The 25,395-nt window shown below is 40.7% G+C and overlaps 2 protein-coding genes across 3 annotated transcripts in view; one reads left to right on the top strand and one right to left on the bottom strand.

The window, feature by feature from the left end:
• RUNX1 (RUNX family transcription factor 1) overlaps nucleotides 1-25,395 on the bottom strand; it is a 211,268-nt gene that overhangs the window by 143,038 nt on the left and 42,835 nt on the right. The gene's annotated exons all lie outside the window — the stretch shown is intronic.
• Nucleotides 24,675-25,244, top strand: LOC134399505 (formin-2-like). Its single transcript, XM_063127569.1, has one exon. It carries the CDS (start codon nucleotides 24,695-24,697, stop codon nucleotides 25,166-25,168), a length of 474 nt encoding a protein of 157 aa, XP_062983639.1. The 5' UTR covers nucleotides 24,675-24,694; the 3' UTR covers nucleotides 25,169-25,244.

Here is a 25,395-nt window from a genome sequence, read left to right as displayed (position 1 = left end):
AACCTGCATATTTTGTTCCTGGTTTTAACATTTTTTAAAAGAGCCCAGATAGCATCACAGAAACGGCCTATCATTTCTGAGAGATCTGGTGACTGAGCACTGCGAAGGCCTGGGAAGCAAGTCTACTGAGATAGGTACACTTGAAAATTTGTACACCAGATCTACTCCTCTGTTTTTTCTCACATAGCGTCCACACAACATCTTTCCCCCTGTAGGTGAAACTCTCAATTATTTCCCTTCTTTTTTCACCCCTGCAATGTCCTTCAGTGTGATTAATATGGAGGGTGAATTTACCTGCTCAAGTTGGCAGTCCAGGAAACACAAGAGACTGCTTTCCAAGAAATTCAGGTACTTTCACAACAAAGTTAATACATGAGAAAACACAACTTATGGGGAGTAGCATGGCCCACTGCCTCAACTCCAAGGTTTGCACTGAGAAAGAGAGGGAGAAGTTCTATCCAGTCCTCCAGGATGAAATAAAAAAATGAAACTTGCAAGTTCTCTTAAACCTATATACATATATGCATTCATCAGAATCCCCTCTAGCCTTTAATAAGTTGCACATGTCCTACCATGAATGTCACAGCCCCACATTCGCTGCATGTCCCTAACAAAAGTGGATTCTAACTAACCCCCTGCAGCAAAATGGGCATAACAACGCTGGGCTACCTTGCAGGACTAGTGTAACACACGTTCTCTCAACCATATCTCTGCCACCTGCAATTTGGGTACAAATGATAGACATCTTCTGCATCTATTGGCATGCTAATTTTTAAAATGTTTACAAACTAAGAAATAATTGTTAAAAAAAGGAGATCTCAGCAACAAACACCATGAATTCCTGTCTTAGCTGCTCCCTTTATGTTTGGATAGACACACTACTGCCCAATTACAGTAACACTAAAATCTTCAATTTCTGACTTGCTTGTTATGGGCCAGTGATCACTTCCCACCCAAAGTTTTTAAAGTGAACTAGGAAGTTATCTCTCTAGACTGCAGGTGTGCCAATCATCGTGTGACTTCATTCATTGGCTAAAAACACTGAAAGATGCAGGTAAGGCTAGTTTCTCTTCAAACAAATGGGAAGAATAGTGCCTGCCCATTTAATGTCATATCTTGGGACATTATTTTGTCCCATTGAAAGCTGGGAATCTGGGGATTATGGTTTATCCGGAGGGGGGCAACTCCTCCCTTGCTGTCTATTGTGGACACCTATGTATGCTGGTACATCAGCAACTTTATTTCAATAGCATTCTTTGCACTTGAGAATTAAATGATTAAATGATTTATGTCTGGATCAGAATACAATTAGTTTATGAGCCTTACAACTATGCTGGCAGAGAAGTTCAGAGATCATCTGCAGCTATGCCTATTTCTCCTTGGGATGGCTAAGGCTAAAATTGGGCTCATCAATGGCATACCTGAAAAAACATTAAATAGGAGAATGCACCTGAGCATGTACAGAGGGCACAACTTTTGTACATCTGTGATTTTGTACATCTGTGATGGCTTCTGGGTAGGCTTGAAACTAACCAGTGAAGATGGGGCAGCACTGTTTAATGGACAAACCCTCTGGTCACTTCAGTCATTGTTTATGTTGATGGGAATCTACTTCAACAGTTGCTCCTTTTGAGGTGAGATGTACAGCAAAGATGTAAGAGTGCAATTAGTTGAACTTCAGTCATTAGTAAGGTAATTATAATGCAATAAAATAGATTGCTCTTACAATTCAGGAATTCTGCTGCGACGCACTTTCTCTGTGTTAAGTATGCCATAGCAGGGACCCTAATGATCAATTAAATCTCTATCGTTCAGTCCCTTCTTCCCAACATTCAGCTGCTTTGGTGACCTTTTCTACGCTCTTTAGAAGGCTTTCTAATGCAATCACAACAGAGCTGATGTGTCTTTTCTAGCGGCCACCCAGCATGATATACACCAGTACGACAGCCAAGATTTTAAAGAGCCTTTTTAGACTAAATAAATGAGAGATGGAGTGCATGCAATCGTCAATCACCTTGGAGGCTCACTTCCGCTTTCTAAGTTAGTTCATGCTTCCTTTGAAGATTAGAGCATTATATTTTGGCTAAAATTTGGATACAAGCACAGGGAACGAAAGGACTCAATAACGTGGGCCATTTGTGAATGATCTCAGTTAAGTCCTGAGCCTGACCATGAATACGTTCTTGTAGTCTAGCAGTTTTCCCTCACACAGAAAAACAACTGGGCTGTTACTGTCCAGTAGCACTGAGCCTTCGGTTGCAATCCTGAAGATGCTTACCTGGGAATGGGACATACTTCTGAGTAGACATGTATGGGATTGCAGTGTCCCAGTCCCTTTGCTTCTAATCTGATTGAACTTGAAAAGGAAGTTGAGTTTTCATTTATCTCATCTGGCCTTTGAAGTCCGATCCTCTGTCTTTGCTTAAATTGTCTACAGTAGAGATTGTACAATAAAAATATTTTTTGGCATTGAAAGAAAGCCTAAACAAGCATTCATTTCCAAATATATCGTTGAATTTGGTTTGATGACACCTAACTTCATTAATCATCCTCGTCATCATCATCATCATCATCATCATCTTTCTATTGTATTTCCAAGTCCAAGTCCAGTTTGTCGTAATTAGCATTCAGCCATTATATAATTTCGCATAGATGTGTTACTTTCATTTGTCCCCTTGGTCTGTGCGTGCAAGAGCAGGGCCAGCACAAGAAATTTAGCAGTTCTGAAAGTTACATACTTCGAGAGAGCTTCGGCTATTGGGCGGTATAAACATGTAATAAATAAATAAATAAAAATAAATATGTATTAAAATTGTTCAATAAAAAGCATAGCTTTTCAAGGGATGACCTTGAAAGTTGTGCTAAGTTCATTACATTCCTAATTAGATTCATACACACACACACACACACACACATACACACACGGCAGACCACTGTGAATTTAAAGATGGGAAATGAGTTTGAAGGAAAGTAACACATTAAAATACAATAAAGTTACAGAATAAAGACAGCACCCATCCCACAGGCACACTTACAGTCCAAAGGCCTTCTTGACTAAAGTGGTCTTTGCCTGCTGTCAGAAGGATAGCAGAAAGGGAGTGAACCTACCCTCCCTCAAAAGGGAGTTCCACTGCCTGGGAGCAACCACTGAAAAGGCCCTCTCTTGAATTGCCACCAAACACACCTCCGAAGGCATCAGTCTAAAAAAGAAAGGAAAAAAGGGCCTCTCCAGAAGATCTTAAGAATTGGACAGGCTTATACAGGAGAAAGTGTCTTTCAGATAGCCTGGTCCCAATCCATATAGGACTTTGAATTCTGCCCAGAAACAGACGAGTAACCCAGTTAAGTTGCTGTAACAAGGGAGTCATGTTTTCTGTAACTGGCCCCAGTCCACCTGGGCTGAGCAGATCTGTCAACCACTTGTAGATATGGGTCCTTACGTGACTAATCAAGTAGACTTATTTACAGTGGCTGCTAAAAAGATTAAAGGTATTAAAAACTGTTGCTGTAGCTTATGCACGTGATATACTGATCTGACTTGTTCTGCCTTTTTCCTTTTGTGACTCCCTCTCTCAGCAAAATTGCAAGAATCTATGATTATATGCAATAAAACCAACTCTCTCTGTGTGTGCGTGTGTGTGCTTGTTCGTGAGTGCATTCATGTGTATAGTCTTGAGGGTGATTTGTCTGAGGCTAGTCAGCCATTCCTAGCTCAATGGTATTTAAATTCAAGTTTTCTCAGTCCCTATTTACTTGATTCCATTGGCTCATAAAAATTGAGATTTGATGTGGAACATTAATACAATAGCAGGGAAGTCATGGAAAGGGTTCATGTTCAAAAAAATAGATCAGGGATCTAGAAGAAGGGGATACGTACAAGACAGGGTCCACGTTTGAACTTTTCACTATGAACTTACTGTTGCTCATCAAGATCATCTGAGCAGGAAAAGAAAAGAAAAGATGAAACGAGAACATATAGGAAAAGGAAATGAAAAGAGCTTTATTAGTCAGTTTCTTCTCCTGCCTGACCCAATTATCAGATTTTGCATTTAAATTTAAGACAGTAGATCAAACAGCAAGAGCCACTTTGTACTTTTGCCAGAAGACCATATGATATCTCTCAGTGACTCTCCTACATGTCAGGGTTTGGAATAAGAAGCCAGGCTTCCAACTTAGTTTGTTTTACATTACATATGGTGCAATTTGCTAACTGGACAGACAGACAGAGAGAGAGAGAGAGAGAGAGAGAGAGAGGGAGGGAGGGAGGGAGAAGAAGGGAGAATGAAAGAGTGAAAACTCATCAATGGCTGCTCTCATGGAAGATGTCCAGGATTTATGGTCCAATTATCAATTAGGACAAATAAAGAACAAGAAAAAAGGAAATATTCATCATAAATTTCCACATAAGCTATAATGGGAGGCAGCTTAAGAGTGTCATCATACTAACTTAAAAAACAAAGCAGAATCATGAATTGGCCAGAACTATTTCCAATAGGCGTGTTTAGAGCGGAAAATATCCTGGGTGTTTACTCTCCCCCCCCCCGAGATGTGGGGGTGGGTGGGAATCCTAAATTAAGTGCAAGCGTGTAGAGCTGAATGACAGCTACTGTAACTAGAAGTTTACTAATAAAACTATTTGATGAATGTTTAGGAAAAGTCAGATTTTAGTGGCTGAAGTTTGGGATTCTTCCGCTCTGGTATGGGATTGTATGCTGAATGGAACAGGAAATTCTCCTTTGTTGTTTCATTGGTTGTATCCAGTGGTGTCATTCCACTAGTGCAAAGCTTCTACTACTTGCCGAAATCCTGTTTTCATCCTAGCCAAATACAATATTTTGCCATATCAAAATCCAGTATTTTGATTCTGCACAAACCATTCTGCAAGCCATTGCTCAAGCTTCCCACGGGTCATTCCACAAGGTGTTGCACAAGCTGTTCCATAGGCATTGTTCAAGGCATTCCACAATCCACTCCACCAGGCACTGCACAACTCATTATACTAGGTGTTGTTTCCCTTAGTTTTTCTGCTAGTGATCATGCAGCCACTAGCAAAACAATGCCAACTGTTGTAATTTTCCTGTTAGCTAAATATTGGATATAACCAACAATGTACACTTACATTAATATGATCAATAGTGTGCGCTGGAAAACCATAACATTCAGTATTGAGAACTTTATATTCCCTGTTCAGATTATGTGGGTATTCCTAAAAACACCATATGTTGCTTTCACTGTTGGAGCCTGAATGGATTTCTAAACAATAACAACCATTCTTGTATGAATTATTATAGTCTAACCTTGTTAGCCATATTGGAACACTCCTTAATATTTACTGCTGTACATGCTCTTTTAAATTTTCTACCTGCCTCCTGGAAGTTAACGCATGGTCAGCACAAACAGATTCTCTATGCTCTTCTGACAGCTAAAAGACTATATTACAACATTGGATGGATAAATGCTCACCTCCTATAATGCAATGGATTGAAGATCTTACAATGCTTTCAACATTTGAACCAGCTGTGTATAGATGCCACCTGTGAATGGATACTTATTTGGATATTTGATCTGCTTTTATTAAAGTTTATGTACAGTTCTTAGAAATCTGTATTTTCATACACACACACACACACACACACACTCAAAACTATGTAACCACATTTCTTTCTTTTCTTTGGCCAAAATTTATAATAAACAATAAGTGAAAAATTCTCTTTTAATCTCTTGTTCTGCAAAGTGCCATTCCAAGCAAGCCCCTATTTCAATATCTTTATAACTGTCAACAGCATGTGTACAGCCTCAGATGTTGAATGTGAGGCACCTTCTAACATGCACAGGGTCTGATCTGGTGTGTATTTTGCACATGGAAATGTGATTCTGCATGGAGATAGACCACACTGTACCAGGATACTTTTTCTAAACTTGCTTATTTCTTTGCTTAATTTAAGAATCTATCTATCTATCTATCTATCTATCTATCTATCTATCTATCTATCTATCTCTATCTATCTATCTATCTATCTATCTATCTATCTACACTTAAAACACAGACCTATACATGTCTACTCAGAAGTAAGTCATACTGACCTCACGTGGGGCTTACACCTCGGTAAGTAGAGATCTAGGATTACAGCCACAGTATAATTCACTTCAGTCTGGCGCTCCTACTGTTAAAAGTGCATTTGCTTTTTGTTTAAGCTTACCTTGACTGGTCCCAAATTTCACCCATTATTTTCTTTTTTCTACCATGTCAACACATCTTAACAAGTCTTCTGGAGTAATTGGAATGAACAGATGCCTTTCTAGACCATCCCTTTCAAAAAATCTCTTGGGAGAAAAGTAGAAGTGCTGTTACGTATTGCCACCATGTGCGATGGCTGTGTGCCGTGGTATTTTTTAATCCAGAAGGATTCCTCCCTGAAAACTGGAGAAGCATCTATTGGGATGCTGCTGTTAGGCTCCCACAGAGACTATTGGCTGCCATATGAAGCAGAGGTTTAAGTTACTAGATTTCAGTCTAGGTTGCAATCTTGGCATTCAATCCAGCACAAAGTATGATTTGCTTGTCTTTCCATATCATTCTCAACAGCCTTGGCAAAGGTTTTGGTAAAATGCTCTCAGCTTTTCTATGATTATTCCATCGGAGGTAGCATTTAGATGCAGTAATCTATCCATCAGTTGCAGATCTTTTGGGTAAGTGGTCTTGGTCAAAGGAAACACTATATTTTAAAACAAGTCTTGAAATACGATTTTGAAATTGGCCAATGCTTCTGAGTCATAAAATGATAAAAGAAAAGAAAAAAGATAGCTACCATGTATTAGGCACATGCATGTCATGGTTACTGCAGATGTCAATTTCCTAAATTATGAGACACCGAGAGAATGCAAAGAGCGTTTGTATGTATGCTCTGGAAAGCCTAACTGCTAAATGGTAGAGAAGGAGGCTCCTATCCAAACTAGCATTTTGTTTCAGCCAAATATTCACTTCCAAGCCTACTTGCAGTGTTCCAATGGGAATAGTTTTCCCCTTGACTGGCAGAAATCTAGGCTTCCTTATAGGAAGGATTTTCCTTCCAGAAATTGCAAACTAGAAAAAAGCAAAGCAAAGAAAGGTATCAGATGAGATTACTTTGTGCTGGAGAACAGACATTTGAATGGAATCCTCTCTTTGTTTTATATTACAGGAAAAGTTTAGACTGTGAAAATCAACTTCAAATTATAAGCATAATGGGTTTCTTATTTTATTTTCACAAAGGCACACCCTCCCTCCCTCTGTTCCTTTCTCTCCATTTCCCTCTTACTCCGTCCTCTTTCACTCCCTATTGCTGCTTCTTTGTCCCTCCCCACTGCTTCTCTCTCTTTCCAAGAAGAAGGAGGAAGAGGAGGAGGGGGACGGGGAGGAGGAGGAACCAAACAGTGGTCCTGCTAGGGATGAAGCTCAGTTTGAAACAGATAGGGCAGTGACAAGTGTTGATTGGTAGACACCTGTGGACATCATTAACTACCCTCTCCCTAAAGCATTTTTCCAGCTTAAAAATAGTTTTTAAAAATCAAGTTTAAATGCATAATTATTGTTTAAATGCATAATTATTCAAGCAGGGCGGGCAGGCAGGCAGGCAGGCGAAGAAGAAGAAGAAGAAGAAGAAGAAGAAGAAGAAGAAGAAGAAGAAGAAGAAGAAGAAGAAGAAGAATCATAGAATAGCAGAGTTGGAAGGGGCCTACAAGGCCATCAAGTCCAACCCCCTGCTCAATGCAGGAATCCACCCTAAAGCATCCCTGACAGATGCTTGTCCAGCTGCCTCTTGAATGCCTCTAGTGTGGGAGAGCCCACAACCTCCCTAGGTAACTGATTCCACTGTCATACTGCTCTAACAGTCAGGAAGTTTTTCCTGATGTCCAGCTGGAATCTAGCTTCCTTTAACTTGAGCCCGTTATTCCGTGTCCTGCACTCTGGGAGGATGATGATGATGATGATGAAGAAGAAGAAGAAGAAGAAGAAGAAGAAGGAGTCCACAAGAAGCATAGGAACAGGAGCAAAACTGAAATCAGCCTTTGCTGCAGAGGTATGTATATCTGATGAAAGCAGAGGGAATTCAGACTTAACCCTGTTGGGGAAACTGCCCCACAATAAAACTGTTTTATTCTGTTTTTATTTTCATTTTACCTTGTACACCGCTCCGAAATTTTTTCAATGAGGAGCGGTATATAAATATTCTAAATAAATAAATAAATAAATAAACAATGATTCCTGTTTTTAATGTATGTCTGCATGCACCCTTGGGGCATGATCAAGTTATGAGTCACTGACCCGCTCCAAGTAAACCAATGCATCAAACCACAGTGTGCTTTAGATGTCTCCCCTTGTGTTAAAAAAAGGCTGAATGCTGACTTGATGGATTCATAGTAATGTGTTCTGAGCCACCCTGAACACAGAAGGCTTCTGGAATTTTGGGGAAGAACTCCGCTTTCATTCATCACTCTGGCTGTGTTGAGGTCTCCCATGTACTTTCTCCTTCCTTTTGTGCTGTATGCATATGTAGCCCAGCACACAATGGAGGTATTCCTTCACTATTAAATGCAGGATTTTTTTTGTTTTAAAGATGTTGACTCTACTGGAAAGCATTTCATCTACCCCAAACCTTTTAGGATGTCAAAATAAGTGGATTTAAAAAACACAAAATCACAATACCATCATAATTTGAGGGATTCCATTACATTTGTGATTGCAATAACTGAAGCCAGACATCATGATCTGAGACAAAGTGGATTCAGGTGTAGTTTGATGTTTACAAGACAGACTATAAATGCATTTCAGGTCCATTTAAACCCAGTGAGAGTCCTCCAATTGACTTTAGTGCTTAGCAAACAATAACTTGGCTTTACAGACTATGCTAGGATTCAAGCACTACTCAAAATTAGTATTACTACTCAGGTATATTTAGACACTTGCAAATGTTATACCCAGGTTGTGAAAACGTAATTCTAATCCCACCTAAAATTATAATATCACCGAAGGTACCACAACAGTTTTGGTCTCATCTTTCTGCACTGTCATTTGCCTCTTTGAACTGCAGCCCATGAAGACTAGTAAACTTCATTTCGTCTGTGTCGCGCTGACTGTCCCACAAACTTCCGGCTGTGAAAAGTTCCAGGTCAGACACAGTCAGATCTTTGTTCAGTGAATCACTCCCTAAAGATTATATATATATATATACAGTTCTGTCTGCTCCGCAATAGCAATGTGTGTCTTCGTGGAGAAACGAGTGTTTAACAAGTTGCTGTGGAAGAGCTAGACATGCAGAGGATCCAGCGCTCTGACACAGGAGGAGGAGCGCACGGGGATTAGGCCTCTGTGATGTGTGTGGCTAATGAAGTCACCGTGCATTCTGCTTATTAGTTCCAAAGACAGCTGCTGGTTCCTGACACGCTGTCCCAAAGGAGAAAGCACACGAGAAAGGGGAAGAAATCCAACCATTGTTAAATCAAGCATGGAAAGTTAAACCTCAGGAGAAGAGGGGAGGGGAGCATGCATCTTTGCTTTAAACGGGGGGGGGGGGAATCCCTGCACTTCCATGTAAAATGTGAATTTACTTCCACAGATAAAATGTGAATTCATGGTTTCAGATAAAAACACACACACACACACACACACACACACACACACACACACACACGGTATCTCCTGGCAAACTGGCAGAGGTAGCAACAGAGCAGTAAAATCCTTTTGAGTCAAAGAGTTTGGAATGGTTGTTTTAAATTAGGCCTCTTCCACTTGAAACAAAATCATGTGACCTGATCATTAGAATTCCTCTTGGTTATCTGTTTGGTATTTCTAATGCAGAAATGGATGACAATATGGCGCTCCGACCATGAAAGCTTTACACAGAATTTCATCCAACATTCGCTGTGTCCTTTAAAGCCAATAATCCAAAAGAAGTGTATCTGGATCTGATGTCACATGAGGGTTATTGGATATAGTTCAGTTCAAATATTTATTTCTGACTGTGGAAGCTAGGATGGGCGGGGGGGAGGGGTAGCCAGTGTTGTGTTGTGAGGGTAGCCAGTCGTGTTGCACCCCTGTTTGCTTCTCTTCCAACTGCCATGCTCATGTACCAGGCCATCAAAGGAACCGTGTAAACACAATCCTCCCAGGAAACCTTTAATTAAATCTGTTAGTTTTCATCCCTAACTGATATATGTAAAAGCATTTGCATATATTCCTCCTCCTCCTCCTTTCCCTTCCTATCCTTTCTCTGTTGTTTTCCCCATTGTCAGACTGTAAATAGCATGGTCCTCAGGGCAGGGACCTGTTTTGTTTTTGTTGTTGCCACTGTGAAACATACAATGTACATTAGTGGCTGCTACTACTACTACCTGTTTTATTGGTTGCTGGATTTTTAAAAAGAAATTCTAAAACTGGAACCTGCAACAAAGGCCACAGCTAGACCTAAGGTTTATCCTGGGATCATCCAGGGTTCGCCCCTGCCTGAGCACAGGATCCCCTGTGTGTCACCTAGTTGAACAGGTTTGACCCCTGGATGATCCAGGGATAAACCTTAGGTCTAGATATGGCCAAACTGTCACAGTGCACAGTGCTCACACCTCAATAGCATTCATTTATTATTTAGTTCTAATTTTTTATATACTGCCTTTCAAGAGAAATCCTTCTCAAGGTGGCACACAGGGTAGAATTTTAAAACAAAAGACTATAAAAGATAATTAATTGAAACAGCAATCTAGAACATTTAAAAGCAATAAAAACCTCAGATTTATAAAAAAATATATATTAAAAGAAGCATACATTCACTGAAAAGCAGACTGGAACACCTGGGTCTTTAAGGCCTATTTGAAATGGTTGGAGGTGGGAAGGTGCAGAGCGATTTGCCTATAAGGATGCGGCCATCACAGAAAAGGCTCTATCTTATTCCAAACACCCTAATAGATCATACTGGTGGGCATGCGAGGAGAGTCTCCATGGTTGATCTTAGGGCCCGCAGGCGGTCCTTCAAGGTTAAATGGTTAGTCAGAGATGGGCAACTTGTGGCACTCCCAATGTTTTGGCCTACAATTCCCATCAGTCCAAGACAGAATAGGCAATAGCAAGGAATGATAAATGATGAAGGCCAGAATATCTAGAGGGCCCTGGGTAAAATTGTCAACGTTAAATGGTGTTAACTATTTACCTATGGATAGTTAATGGCAGGATTGCTCCCTAATATGTCATTGATTTGGAAGAGCAGCCATACAAAGAAAACAAAAAACATGAATGTTTTAAACAGGAAAAGAACCACACATTTATAATGTAGCTGCATAAAAGGCAGCTCATTCAGCTGTGTTTTAAATCCCCAGGCAGAGAATAGTGGGGAAGGTTTTGCTCAAATACTAGGAACTCAAAAGAAACAACGTTTGCACAATAAATGGCTCTCTTACAGGGAACACAGTGTGCAGTACATGTACAGGCATTTGAACAAAAATGCCCCAATATAAATGTACGTCTCCAAGTATTCCTGTCTGATGAAAATTGCCAACAACATAACCATAGCCTGTAATAATAAAGCGGAATCTGCTGCTACTCAAGAAGTCCACCCTAGTAAATTGTATGTGAAATTAGCATGCGTTTTTGCTTACTTAGCATGGCCCATGAATGTAAAAAGGACAAGAGAGCCTCTATCCTAGATTCCCGTTATATTACTTTGCTGTGAATATAGTCCAGGAACAGTGGGTATTAATTGCTGCCTAACAGAGAAAAACAGATAGTATGTGATCATAGCACCATGGTGTTTTTTTTTACAGAGTTTACTTGTGGAAGAAAGATAGCTTTTGAGTGCGCAGTTGGCTAGAAACATAGGATACTGCTTTACAATGACTTAGACCATTGGTCCATCTGGCTCAGTATTATCTACACTGACACTGATTGGCAGTGGCTGTCCAGGATTCAGGCAGTTTTTCCCAGCACCTCCTGGAGATACTGGGTACTGAATCTGGGACCTTCTACATGCCAAGTAGGTGCTCTTCTACAGAGCTATGGGATCTCCCATAAAAAGGGCCTAGACAAATGGTGCTTTGTATTTGCGATTCTAGAAGAACACTAAACGGAAACATATACACACTTTCCCTCCAAACCACCTTTAAAACAGAAGGTAATGGATATACCATCAATTACAGTGTTGCTCAGTTTTTCCATGTTTCCAACCTTAAGTTCATTTCATCCCCTTTTTACATCAGTTTGGGTGGGGGGAATTGTGTCCACATGAAAATTCATACACAGTTTCATAGAATCATAGAATAGTAGAGTTGGAAGGGGCCTACAAGGCCATCGAGTCCAACTCCAAGCTCAATGCAGGAAACCACCCTATAGCATCCCTGACAGATGGTTATCCAGCTGTCTCTTGAATGCCTCTAGTGTGGGAGAGCCCACAACCTCCCTAGGTAACTGGTTCCATTGTCGTCTTTCCTCTGATGTGCACATTTTTGTAAGCATTGTTTGATGGGGGAACTGCATCCCAAAATTCAGAAACCGCCAAATATCGAAATGTACTTGCATTTTGGTTCAGAAAGTATTGGTTCAGGAAGTTCACATCAAAATGCAAAACAAATGGATTTCACCATCATCCCAACCTAACAATGAGTTCCTTCCATAATACAGCATCCTAAGCACAAAACCATATGGGAGTATTTATAGCTTTGGCTAAACACACACAGTTACTTTCAAAGTCTACCCACGCAAGTCCTGACCCAAACCTGTGCTCAGAATGAATAAGTTTGTTTAAATGTATTTAATTGATATTTATTCAAATGGCAGAGTTTGGACTTCCACAGAATTAATGCTCACTATCCCCATAAATTAGAATAGAGGGTGGTGGAGTAGATGGAAATGACAGGGTAGAATGCAAGGATTGACAATCCATTGATTCTTGTGGGTTTAGGACTCCCAATGATCACAAAGAGCAATTCCATCCAGAGAGCATCACCTGTTCATTTCTAGGGATGTATGAGGATTATGTTTCTGTTCACACATCATGTGAACAAGTTCCATTTGCAACACCTAATTCAAGCAGGGGTGCCTTTTTTATTTTTTAGAAATATTGGCAAATTTCCAAATTTGTGACTGGATTCAAAAAATGAATATTTTGGGGAAATGTGCACTATGGAGTGTGCATTTTTCAAATAAAATACATTTTTACACTTCAAAAAATATGTACAGAAATGTGTACTTCCCTCATTTGATATGTGCATTTTCCCCGTTCGAATGAGCTGAAAAACATGTCAAAAATATAGTTGGAGTAAGCCAAAACAAACTTCATAGTGATTTTCAGAGAATTTTGGCAAGCTCAACAACTGGTTCTCCCATCCCTCTTCATTTCAGTGGATGGGACAGCTCCATAGGTGCAAAGGTATGTTTGAACAGGCACCCTCTCTCTATCAGTATGAGGCCTAAACTACACCAAGCAGGATATTGCACTATGAAAGCAGTATGAAAGTGGTATATAAAAGGCAGGAGCCACTCTACTGCTTTATAGCAGTATTGAAGTGCATTAAGATGCACCATATACTGCTTCCATTCCACTTTCATAGTGCTATATCCTGCTTGGTGTAGATTATGCCTGAGTGAGAAAACCCTACACATCCAGAAGCTTGTGCATTACAGTGCTCATGAAGTTCTGGTCTGAGGTGAAGAAATATAATCCCATAGGAATAGACAGGGAGCGGTGAAGAACAAAAATGTCCCAATTTATTTTATTTTATTTCATATTTAATTACAGGGTAATCTTATTCATGTCTACTTGGACGTCTTGTTAAGTTCAGTGGGGCTTAGTACTAGGTAAGTGCAGCCTAACAGAATCCACTTTCCAGAATCCACTGAACTCAGGGGGACTTATTGCTCAGTAGCCATATTTTGGACTGTGCTGTAAAAGGATCAAAATCTGTCTTCCACAGATCACCCTTCAGTATTGATTCTTGTGACTTATAGAAGTGTCCTCCTTTTCCCTACAACCATCGCCTACAACTTCTGACCAGCCATGAAAACTAGCATCAAGTAGACTGTACTAGAGTAGTCTAGCCTATATGAGCTCTTTTCCCTATAAGGCCAGCAGCATCATTATCCAAGCTTATGATCACTTTGCCTTCATTGCTTCAGTCTTCTCAGAATGGCTTCAACCATTTGGAATTTTAATGCAACTGATTAAAAAAAGGACAGTACTTTTTATTTTTAGCTTTCTACATTTTCCAACCAGCTCCAATAAATAAAATACAAACAGACATTTGAGTGTTCTGTCTAGACTTCACAAAAATTAGGAATGCACCTTTTAAAAAAAATGACTGTGAATTATTTGACTATCAGGAAGGAAGCCAGAATGATGTTTCAGTCACAGTTAACACACAGGATGGTTACTCATAAGAGAACCAACTCAGTTAAAGTTTGGTAGTGCCCAGTAAAAACCTGCATACAAAAAGAAAACTTATGTTGCATTGAAACTGTTTACAGCAATACATCTATGACATGTTTGCTTTATGTTTATTTTTTCATTTTGCAAATGTATAAATCAGGATCATGCTCAAGGAAATAATACATGAACTGAGTCAATATTTGATCCTCAGTTCACCAAATTCAATTAGGTATGCTGATTTTGCCTTTGGTCTAAGAGCAATATGATCAGATCAGCCCTTATATGACTAGATGCCTCTTTATGAAAATGTGTTTCTAGGCATTGTTTTTAAATGAGGGGTGGTAATCTGTCAGGGCCAAAGGTAATAGTGGGCAGAACCAGAGCCAAAAGTGGGTGGACCTAGAGATGTACAAGAATGTAATTCCTGTTTGCAAGTCATGCAAACATATCCCATTTGCAACCCGAATGCAAAAGGAACACTAGTCTCAGGATTTTTTTTTTTTTTTTTGCAATTTCCCAGACATGCATTCACAATCAAAAGTGTGCAAATGCGCGCTTCCCAAAATGTGCATTTGCACAAGCATGTATATGCGCAAGTGCATACTGAAACATGCATATTTTGGGCTGGGAAAATGCACATTGCCCCCCCCCAAATCAACACATGCACATTTCCGACCAGCCCCAAAGGTACTCGCATTTGGGAACACGAACAAGCTGACACAGAGAATGAGGAAGAATTCGGATAACCTTAGTGGCAAGCCCATGTTTTGCATGCAGATGTTCCACTGTTCAATCCCTGGCAGCTCCCATTAAAGGCAATAGGTAGTAGGTGGTGGGCAAGCGTAAGACCTTTCGGCTTAATCTGCTGGAAAGCAGCTACCAGTCAGAGGATTCCATACTGGGCTAGATGAATAAATCATCTGACCTTGTACAAGATGGTTTACTATTTAGTTGCAATGTCCCCTTCAGAGTTCTGAAGAGAGGAGTGTTCAAACCAAAGACAAGTTGGTCCCTAAGGAAGAAAATAATAATGGCACCTGCACGGTGGTCAACTTTTAAACTAGCAGTACAATCGATAGGTCTACTTAGAAGTAAGTTCCGTTGAATTCAGTGGGACATCATCCCAACTGCGTGTGAAGGGTTGCAGCCTAAATAACAGGCAATGTGTTGTCTTTCATGGCACCTTAAAATCTGCCTCATCAGACCAGCTGCCTCATCCTGCCCCGATAATGAAAAAATGACATCTTGAAAAACTGGACCCTGAAAGATGGGCTGTGGTGAACATGAAGACCATTCAAAGAGTGGATTGGTTTAATAAGAAGCCATCCCCATATCAATCAAATTATTTAATCTAAACAAATATTTTCATGCAAATGTATTAGGATGTTTTTATGATGTTTTAATAATGTATACTATGTTTTTAATTCAGTTTAATGTATTTTATACTTATTGTTGTTCCTCGCCTCGATCCAAATGGAGGTGGGTAAGAAATAAATTTATTATCTTCTATTATTATTATTATTATTATTATTATTATTATTATTATTGTGCTTCAATTATTTCTCGTACCCCCACCCTCTACCCTTGTATAACCCTGCCCTCTGGGTTTAGTCAGAACTAGAAATGGATGCTTCCAAATACTGGGATCTTCCATTTCTGATTCACCAGGAAGTCTGGAAAGAAAGTTCATGTAAAATCTCATTCTCATGAAAACATTCGGCCCTGTTTTGATGTCCTGTGAGCTCAGCAGAGTCTAGATATGTAGCATATCCATGCCAAATTCCAAATGTGCTGGAAGTTAATACATCATTTGCAAAGATGCTTCTATTTAAAGACAGCTGTTTTACAACATTGGGAGTGGGGCAGGGGGAGGAAGAAGAGCAGCCTGTTTTTTTTTTTTTTTAGAACTGTCTGTGCAAAAGATATGTTTTTGTGCTGATTTGAAAAACAGGAGCAATGCAGTCCTCTTCTGCAGCCATTTTGGCAAGCTATATATCAGCAGTTGGTAAATATATGCCATGAAGGGTGAGTAGGGAGGAGCTATGACAACAAAAGGGTATTATATTATGCTGATTATACCAGCTCTGGAATATTAAGAAACTCTTGGGAGTGTACTGGGGGTGAGAAAATACAGTATTGTTGGATAAGATGGGCAAGCAAGTTACTAGCCACAACTCTGGCCCTGATTTCAATCCCAAACAATTCTGCTTACATACTTTCTGGAACTATCATTTGCAATATTATAACAGTATCATCTCTTCTCTAGGGTTGCTACACTGGAGACTAGGAGGCACTAAGCTGGCCCATTGGGGAAGCCAATGCCCTAGAGCTCCAACTGGCCAGCTCCCCAGCCAATCAACTGGCCAACTACTGACCCAGTCTTAGGTCAACAGGAAGTAGTCCTGCAAGTTTCCACATCAAGTGACAGCCCAAGTGAAAAGCCCCCAAAACATACTTCCATAAGATGCTGGAGCTTTCAACTGAAAGTAGCATGATAAGAATATAACAAGAGGGATGGTCGATTGGACCAAAGATCCATTTAGCCCAGTATCCTGTTTCAAATGGTGTTCAGTCAGATACTTCCAGGAAAATCCGAAACAAGACTGGAAGGCAATCACCTTCCCCTACTATTTCCCCCTTAGCAATTAGAATTCAGCAGAATACTACCTCTGATCATAGTGATTCCATATAGCCATCATGGTAAATAGCTAAATCTTGATAGGTTGCACATCTCCAAAAATAAATAAAATGACACACCTTACCGAAATTGCAAATTTTCCTATAATTTTTTCATATGCTAGCTGATATATAGAGATGAAAATTTTAAAAGAGTTGCTATAGCTTACATAGAAATACAATATATCTCACAATAGTGGGGAATCCTGTGAAAAGGTGACCTGTGTACCTGCTTGTTCTGCTGACCAGGTGTTAACTGTTGATGGGCAACTTCAAAGTCCTTCCCTGCTCTCCCTTCTTATAGTTGGTCTGGCAGGCCTTCAAACAGAGGACACCTTCAAAAAGAGAGCTATCCCTTGACAGACAGAAGACTGTCAAACAGAGGACTGTAAAGGTGTGGCCACCCTACCCCTTTAACATAAAAGTCTCAAACACATTAGCCTTTCTCTGTAGACAAGATGAATAGCTGAACTTTCATTCATATGATTGTTATGATTGTCTCCTTTGTTGGCCTTTGAACAAATGCAACATCTTTCAGGTGACTCAATTTTAAGCCAATTGTTTGAGCACTCTAAAAGCATCCAAAATTTTGCTTATAAACAGTATTTATGGATCTAACTTGACTGCTGGATGCGATTTGTATTCCTCTTATAACTGCTGATTTAAAACACATTCATATGTGTCTACTGAGAAATAAGTCCCACTAGCTTGGATCCAGGATCTGTTTCCCCCCGGCAGAAGGGCTCTGTTCAAAGAAGGTGCTTCCACCTAATCTGGGTGGATCCCACCCTCTGCACCAAAGTTTGTCCCATCAGCTGGCTTCCCTGACCCTCTGCATAGCATTTTCAGAGGGCTGGCGTGCAAAGCAGGGTTGAGGAAGTCTAGTTCCACCAGCCCAGTTGCACAGGCCTACATCTGAATCCAACCCTCTGCATTCCAGGTAAGCGCTATAGGACTGTAGCCTTAATTATGCTGATTAAAAGCAAACAGGAAAATAACAGCACTCAGAATGAGCCAAGGGTATGATAATCTCTCCTGCATTTCCTAAACAGCAATAGAAGGCATTAGGCATGAAGCCCTCATTGAAACATGACTATAGGCTAAGGTGCCCCGTCGATTATATACACTAAGGCAAACCTCCAGGCTCTAAAACGTGCATGAGCAAATTTGGGATCTTTCTAAGTTGCCAGACAGCTGTTACTGAAATCACCAATAGATGTGTTAGTGAGTCAGACTGGAGTGTGGGGGCGAGTGGGTGGGGGTAACTGGAGACTCCCCATGAGTGGGAAACTTGGTACATTTCTGGACAACAGTGCCAATTTTTTAGGGGTTTTTTTTTGGGTTTTTTACAACTGCACATTGTTCAGTTGTGATTTGCACTTCCATGACGAGTAAATGTGAAGGGAGAAAGCTGCCCATAAGAAATGAGTCATGCTTCTCTCTCTCTCTTTCTCTTTCTCAGAGTTGTACAGCAGTGTCATTACATGATGTCACTGACATGACAAATGCACAAATACCTTGGCTACAAAGCAGGGGCTTTCTCATTTCCTGCACAGCCCAGGGTCACGACTAATTCACAAGGAGACATCTCAGACATTGAACTCAAGTTATAATCTCATTGACTGAATGGTAGTGAGGACACGTTCATTTTTCAAACAGGTACTGATGGTGACTGAAAGGCATCCACTCAAGCACTTGTCATGAGTAATTCGGGCTGGCAAGGGAATGCTGGGACTTGTAGGGCTTTTTTCCTGCCTAAAGATGAATAGGATTGCACCCTTGAACTGTATCATAATAACATTAGTGCAGTGTGCACTCCTCTACGTATCCTGGCCACAGGCAATAATGTGAAGTGTGGGCAGAGAAACACACAATATAGAGACATCACTATATGCCTCGATGCTACAGGGGAAATCAGTAGGATGGTGGTTCTGCTATATTGAGCAAAATGTAGTTCCTCCCTAAGTTTACTTTTTTTCTGTGGAAGCCAACAGTGATCGATGATCACTGCACAGTCCTCACTGCAAACCTGCTGGGCTATGCATGTAGTTCTTAACTATAGAATTGGCTTTGACTTCAGTGTTGCTGCTATAAAATTAGGAGATCACACCAATTAGTAACAATACTAACAAGCAAAACAGAAGCAGGTAATATAATGAACAGACAGAGGTTGAACGGCAACCATGTCATGAATGCGATGTCCCAACACAGTTGAGTGAAAGCTATGGAAGTCAATGGAAATTCGGTGTGCTTTACAGCAGATCTATGACATGTTCTCTATTCTTCCTCCAAAATTGGGAACGCCTTTGTGAAAGAGGACTGAGAGTGGATGGAGCATGTCTGCCTGGCATGCTTACTACAAGCAGAGAGATGTCCCCTCTACTGCCCTTTTTTCTCCTGCACACCAGGGGGCAGGATTTATCCATCTGCAGTCTTGGGTTCTAGTAGTCTTGCATGGTTGTGTTACTATTTTAGATTTTCAGAAAGCTCCCAGTCACTTGGAGATGGACTGATAGTCCACATAGCTGACAGTGCAGTCCTGTGCATTTTTCCTCAGAAGCAAGTCCTGCTGTGTTCAGTGGGGCTAACTCCCAGGTACTGTACATAGCACTTCAGTTTTCACTGGGTGGGGCATAAGTGAACAATGAGTTTGTCCTCCTGGCTTTACTGGGACAATCAGTGGACCCTCTCAGAAGGAGATTCGGCCTGTAATAGCCCATTAATCTTCCTTTGCATCTGTTAGGGAAATGTCTTTGCTGAAGTGCAGCTGTGCCTCTGACTCACCTTCCAAAAAGAACAAGCAACGTCTTGGTTACTCGGTGCAGTTATTGGTCATATCTCCAGCCTGACAATTGTGGTTCTTTTCTTTCTACATGGGTTCATGCTGTCAGACTGACTTGTAACCTGATCGCTTCTGAAAATGTAATCTCACAGGGAACCTAATGAATTTTATAACAGTCTGCCTCAGTGTGTGTAGTCTATTCTTCTTTGATGCAATCTCCTGCCAAAATAAGTAGACAATTATTACTAAGAATAATACAGCAAATCTTTGTCTTCCTTTGCAAGTCCCATGCGTTGGTCTCTGAAGATTCTTTTTTTAAACTCTCAGTGCAGTTTATTTGCAGCATTCTCCAAATGTTCCCTCCTCTTCCTGGCCAAAGCAGTACAGGGAATAGGGCTGGCTGAATCTATTTCTGGTCTATGTCACTTTGCATGTTTTTACCCATAATTCTATTCTGTTCCATTTCTGTTCTAAAAAAAGAAAAAAAGAAAAAAGAACATCCTCTTGAAATACATTATTTAAACTGTAATCCTATACACACTTACCTGGCATAAGCTCCATTGAAAACAACGAGACTTACTTCCAAGTAGAGAGGTACAGGATTTAGGGATGTGTGAATCTGTCCATTTCAGGGTCTCTTATTGTCTGATTTTCCCTATCTTAAACTCAGTTTGTCCTGAACTTTGAGGGGAAATGTTCATGTGCAAATTCACATGCATTTTTGTACACAGTTTCCCTTAATTTACCCATATTTGCATGGGATTTTCCTAATGTTTAAATGTTATTCTTACATACATGCATTTTCAGTGCACCTTCCCCATACATTTTTGTATGACTTTTTTTAAATTAGAGAAGTGCAAATTGTAAAGATAACTGAGCTTCAGTTTACTGATTGGTTCAAAAGTGCAACATTAGGTAAGGAAAGGAAAGGAAAGGAAAGGAACCTCTCGTGCAAGCACTGAGTCATTACTGACTCTTGGAGGGACGCCAGCTTTCGCTGACGTTTTCTTGGCAGGCCTTATAGCAGGGTGGTTTGCCGTTGCCTTCCCCGGCCGTTATTACCTTTCCCCCAGCTAACTGGGTACTCATTTTACCGGCCTCGGGAGGATGGAAGGCTGAGTCGACCCGAGCCGGCTGCCTGAAACCAGCTTCCGCTGGGATCGAACTCAGGCCGTGGGGAGAGTTTCGGCTGCAGAAACTGCTGCTTTACCGCTCTGCGCCACACGAGGCTCATAACATTAGGTAAATTCACATTCAAATATAAACCAAACAATTTTCTCTCTCATCCCTAACAGGATTGCACTGTTTCCCACTAACTAATCCCAGGGAAGATGCTGAAGTCCTGAGTAGGTGCTTTGAGGTAGCTTTCAGATGGATAAGGGAGACCAAGCTGAAGCTTAATTAAGACAAGACAGAAGTACTGTGGATGGGGAAATTTGCTGATCTGGATAGAGGGATTCAACTAGCATTGGACAGAGTTGCACTCCACATGAAGGACCACGTTCAGAGCCTGGTGGCTCCTTCTGGATTCAGAGCTGTCTTTGGAAGTATAAGTGGCAGCAAGAGCCAAGAGTCCCATTTACCAACTAAAATGGTTGTGTTAGCTGTGATTATATCAAGAAAAATCAGACATAGTGTCAGTTATTCATACTCCAGTTATATTCAGACTGGACCACTGTAATGCACTCTATGTGGGGCTCCCTTTGTAGATGACTTGAAAACTTCAGCTGATGCAGAATGCAGCTGCTAGAGTCCTAGTTGGAGCTAGATGGATGGATCAGCTGTATTGGTTGCCACAGTGTTTCTGGGCCCAATTCAAAGTGCTGTTCTCAACCTTAAGCAGTTTGTGTCTAGGTTATTTGAAGGACCACCTACATCCTGTCCCTGTGTTAAGATCATCGATGGAGGCCCTACCCTTTGGCTGACATTAAGATTGTTAATAGTGGCAGGCACTAGGAAGAGAGCACCTTCTCAGTGGTGGGCCCTGCTCTATGGAACTCATTCCCAAGAGATATAAGGCTGTCTCCATCTATTACTGTTTTTATGAGATTTTTTTAAAAAGTAATTTGTTTTCTTTGGCTTTTGATGGAAATGTTTTATTATACTGGGGTGGGTTTTTTTGGTTCTGATTCATTCATGTTAAACTGCTTTTATGAACTTGTTACATTGATATAGAATTGTCTGTTTTATTTTGCAAGCCACCTTGGGAAGACTGCAGTTTTGAAAGGTGAGTAAGAAATGCACTAAATAAACATGAAATAAGATTGAATTCCTCACATATCCCTAACATGGAAACAGTAGTAGGCAACCTGGTCAGCCCACAGCACATCAACTTGAATTCCGACACCTCACTATTCAAGAGAGATATCATATTGCCTTGTGTTTTACATCTTTCCCTCTTTAAAAGGTGCAGAGGTCCAGCTGGGAATCAATACTTAAAACCGGGTGTGTGGGTGGGTGGGTTTGCAAGCCAGCATGGAGAGAAAGTGTAAAGGAATCTTAACTTTTGGGGGGTAAATGTAATCAGAGGGAAGAAAGTAGCCGTATGGATTAGGAATTGATAAAGTATTCCCAGATTTTGCAGGCAAGTAGCTTGCCTCACCCAAATAGGATAGCTCTGCAGTTTAGAAGGAGCAGCCAAAATCGCTGTCAAGATCAGCTTTACACTTGGGCTGCAGTCAACCAACCCACACACTCATCTGATTATACTGAAGGACGATTTCCAAGGAGAATTCCGTCAGTGTGGCCACCACCGAAACCTCCGGATGAAGAACAGGGAGTGAAACCCAGAGAAAAAGAATGGGAAGCTGCTGCTGTTACAACAAAGACAGAATGTACAGAGGATGTTCGGCAGGTACAGGAGGATGTTGCAATGAAATCAGAAGAGCGTCCAAGTGAAATTCAACATCTTGAGCAGACTATACGAGATCTGAAAATAAAAATTGCTGTTAGACAAACAATTTCCAGCAGCAGAGGTACTGGTTTCTAGTAGAAATGAATGGAATGAGAGTAGGCTGCCAACTTGTGAAGGACTCTCTAATGCAGCTCTTCAAGGACACAAGTCACACGCCCCACCTAAAACTATAACTGCAAAATCTGTACAGACTTCACCAACAGGTGATTGTTTAATGCACACAATGCCTTCAGCCAGGACACAGCCACAAGCACCTCCCCACTTGAAAGGGAATCTAAGTCAAGGGCCAACTCAGCCGTTGCCAACATTTGAGCCACAACCCACCTTTTGCTCTGAAATATCCTTAATTCTATCATCAAAATGGATTTCTGTATTATTATTATTATTATTATTATTATTATTATTATTATTATTATTTATATCCTGCCTTTTCCCCAGTACTGGGACTCAAGGTGGTTTACAAGATTAAAACATGTACAATTAAAACATATAAATATAAATTACAAAAGTTAAAATAGAATTAAATCTACAGTAAAATTAAAAACATGTTAAAAAATTTTTAAAACTGTAACAGATTAAAAGGGGGGATCCAATACATTAACACAGTTGGATGCTGTCCAAGGGGGGGGGGGGAAATGTTACAGCCTTCAGAACATGATCCTAATTTGTTGTCATCTTTATTTCAAGAGGAATCAGTATCATCAGCTCCTCATCCAGATCTAAGTACTGAGACTTTTGCATACAGTGAACATTCCCCTTCCTTATCCTCCGGCCCTGTTTCTGGCTCCACACCCCCCCCCCCCGGACTGTCTGGCACAGGAATGACTACTTCCCTGCCTGGAGCAGGAGGCCGGTTTTTAACTTCATCCTCATCTAGTTCAGGTGTACTGCCTCCACCATCCCTGCCTGCCTCAGGGCAATTCCTGTCTTCTCCTAGCACAATGCCACCTCCTCCCCCCACCATTGCCTTGTGAAGGGATTCCTCCTCCACCACCTCTGCCTGGAATGGACGTGTCACCACTAGCCCCTTCTTTGACTTTTGCAAGCATGGGTGTACCACCTCCTCCCCAACCTTTGCCTGGTGCAGGAGATCCCTCCAGCTCCTCCTCCTTTGCCTGGTATGGGTGTGCCACCTCCTCTACTGGCTAGCCTTCCACAAGTTCCTGAGTTTCTTTCCCCTCCCTTGCCAGCTGGTTTATTTGTAATGGGGATGAACCAGGACAAAGGTAGCAGGAAACATGCATTAGAACCTTCTTGACCAATGACAAGAATTCAACTTCATAATAAAAAAGATTCTAGTGCTTCACTTGTGTGGGGAAAATGGAGGAGCCTCCCATAGATTATTGTGAATTTGAAGGACTGTTTTCTAAAACAGCTGTTAAAGAGAGGGAAAAACCCATTTTTGGACACCATCACAAAGACAAAAAGCAAACAAGTTGTCAAGCTATTAAGCAACTAAAGATCGCAAGCAGTTGGAATATTAATGTCCAGTCTTCATTTAGATATGAAAGACATACAGCACGCTGTTGTGAACTTGGACAACTCTGTAGTTGATTTAGAGACTCTTCAAGCCCTTTACAGGAATAAAGCACAATTGGATGTACTGGAAAAGATAGGAAAACATGGCAAGTCAAGTCAAGAAAAAGAGAATGCCAAATCTTTGGACAAACCCGAACAGTTTCTTTATGAGCTGTCCTTAATTCCCAACTTCTCAGAATGAGTCTTTTGTATCCTGTTCCAATCAACATTTTCTGAAAGCATTTCCTCTATCCATCGTAAACTTGAATTTTTGCAACTGTGTGAGACACTGAATAGTGGCTCAGGAGTTATGTGGGTTAGGACTGGTCCTTGCTTTGGGGAATTACACGAATGGTGGAAACAGGACAAGAGGACAGGCGGATGGGTTTGAGTTAGACGTACTTCCCAAACTGAAAGATGTCAAGAGCAGTGACAACAGCAGGAGCCTTCTATCATATATTGTCTCATATTTTGATGACGATGCTAGAAAAGAGCAATGTTATCTTCCCTCTCCTCGAGCCGCAAGACCCTTTTCAAGCTTCTCAGTTAAAATTTGAAGAGTTCCAAAAGGATCTTCGCAAACTTGAAAAAGACTTGCGAGCGTGTGAGACAGAAGCGGGCAAGGTTTGCCAGTTTTCATTTAGAGGAACACATCCAGCCTTTAAAGACAACATGGAGAAATTCATTAGTCAAGCTAAAATTGACCATGAATTGGAAGAGAAATCCCTGGCAGAGACGCATAAAAGCTTTTTGGAGACTGCAGCTTATTTCTGCATGAAACCAAAAATGGGTAAAAAGAAGGTGTCCCTAAATGCTTTCTTCAGTATTTGGCATGAATTCAGTTCCGATTTTAAAGAGTTCTGGAGGAAGGAAAACAAGCTTATTTTGTAACAAAGGCTTAAAGAGGCTGAGGAAGTATGTCGACAGAAAAAGGGAAAATCACTTTACAATATAAAACAAAAGCACAATTCTGAAATTAAAGCAAAGATAAGTATGAAAATATGAAAGAAGAAAGACACATGTCATTGTCCGCCTCTTCAATAAACTCAATATGTTTGTGGGGAAAATAAGGAAACTACATCACACAGCGCATTTGTTTCCTAGACTTTTTTGCATTT

This window comes from Elgaria multicarinata, chromosome 5, assembly GCF_023053635.1.
Source record: "Elgaria multicarinata webbii isolate HBS135686 ecotype San Diego chromosome 5, rElgMul1.1.pri, whole genome shotgun sequence".
Lineage (NCBI taxonomy): Eukaryota > Metazoa > Chordata > Lepidosauria > Squamata > Anguidae > Elgaria > Elgaria multicarinata.
Note: the sequence above shows the minus strand (reverse complement) of the source record. Positions and strands in the feature narration are given on the sequence as shown.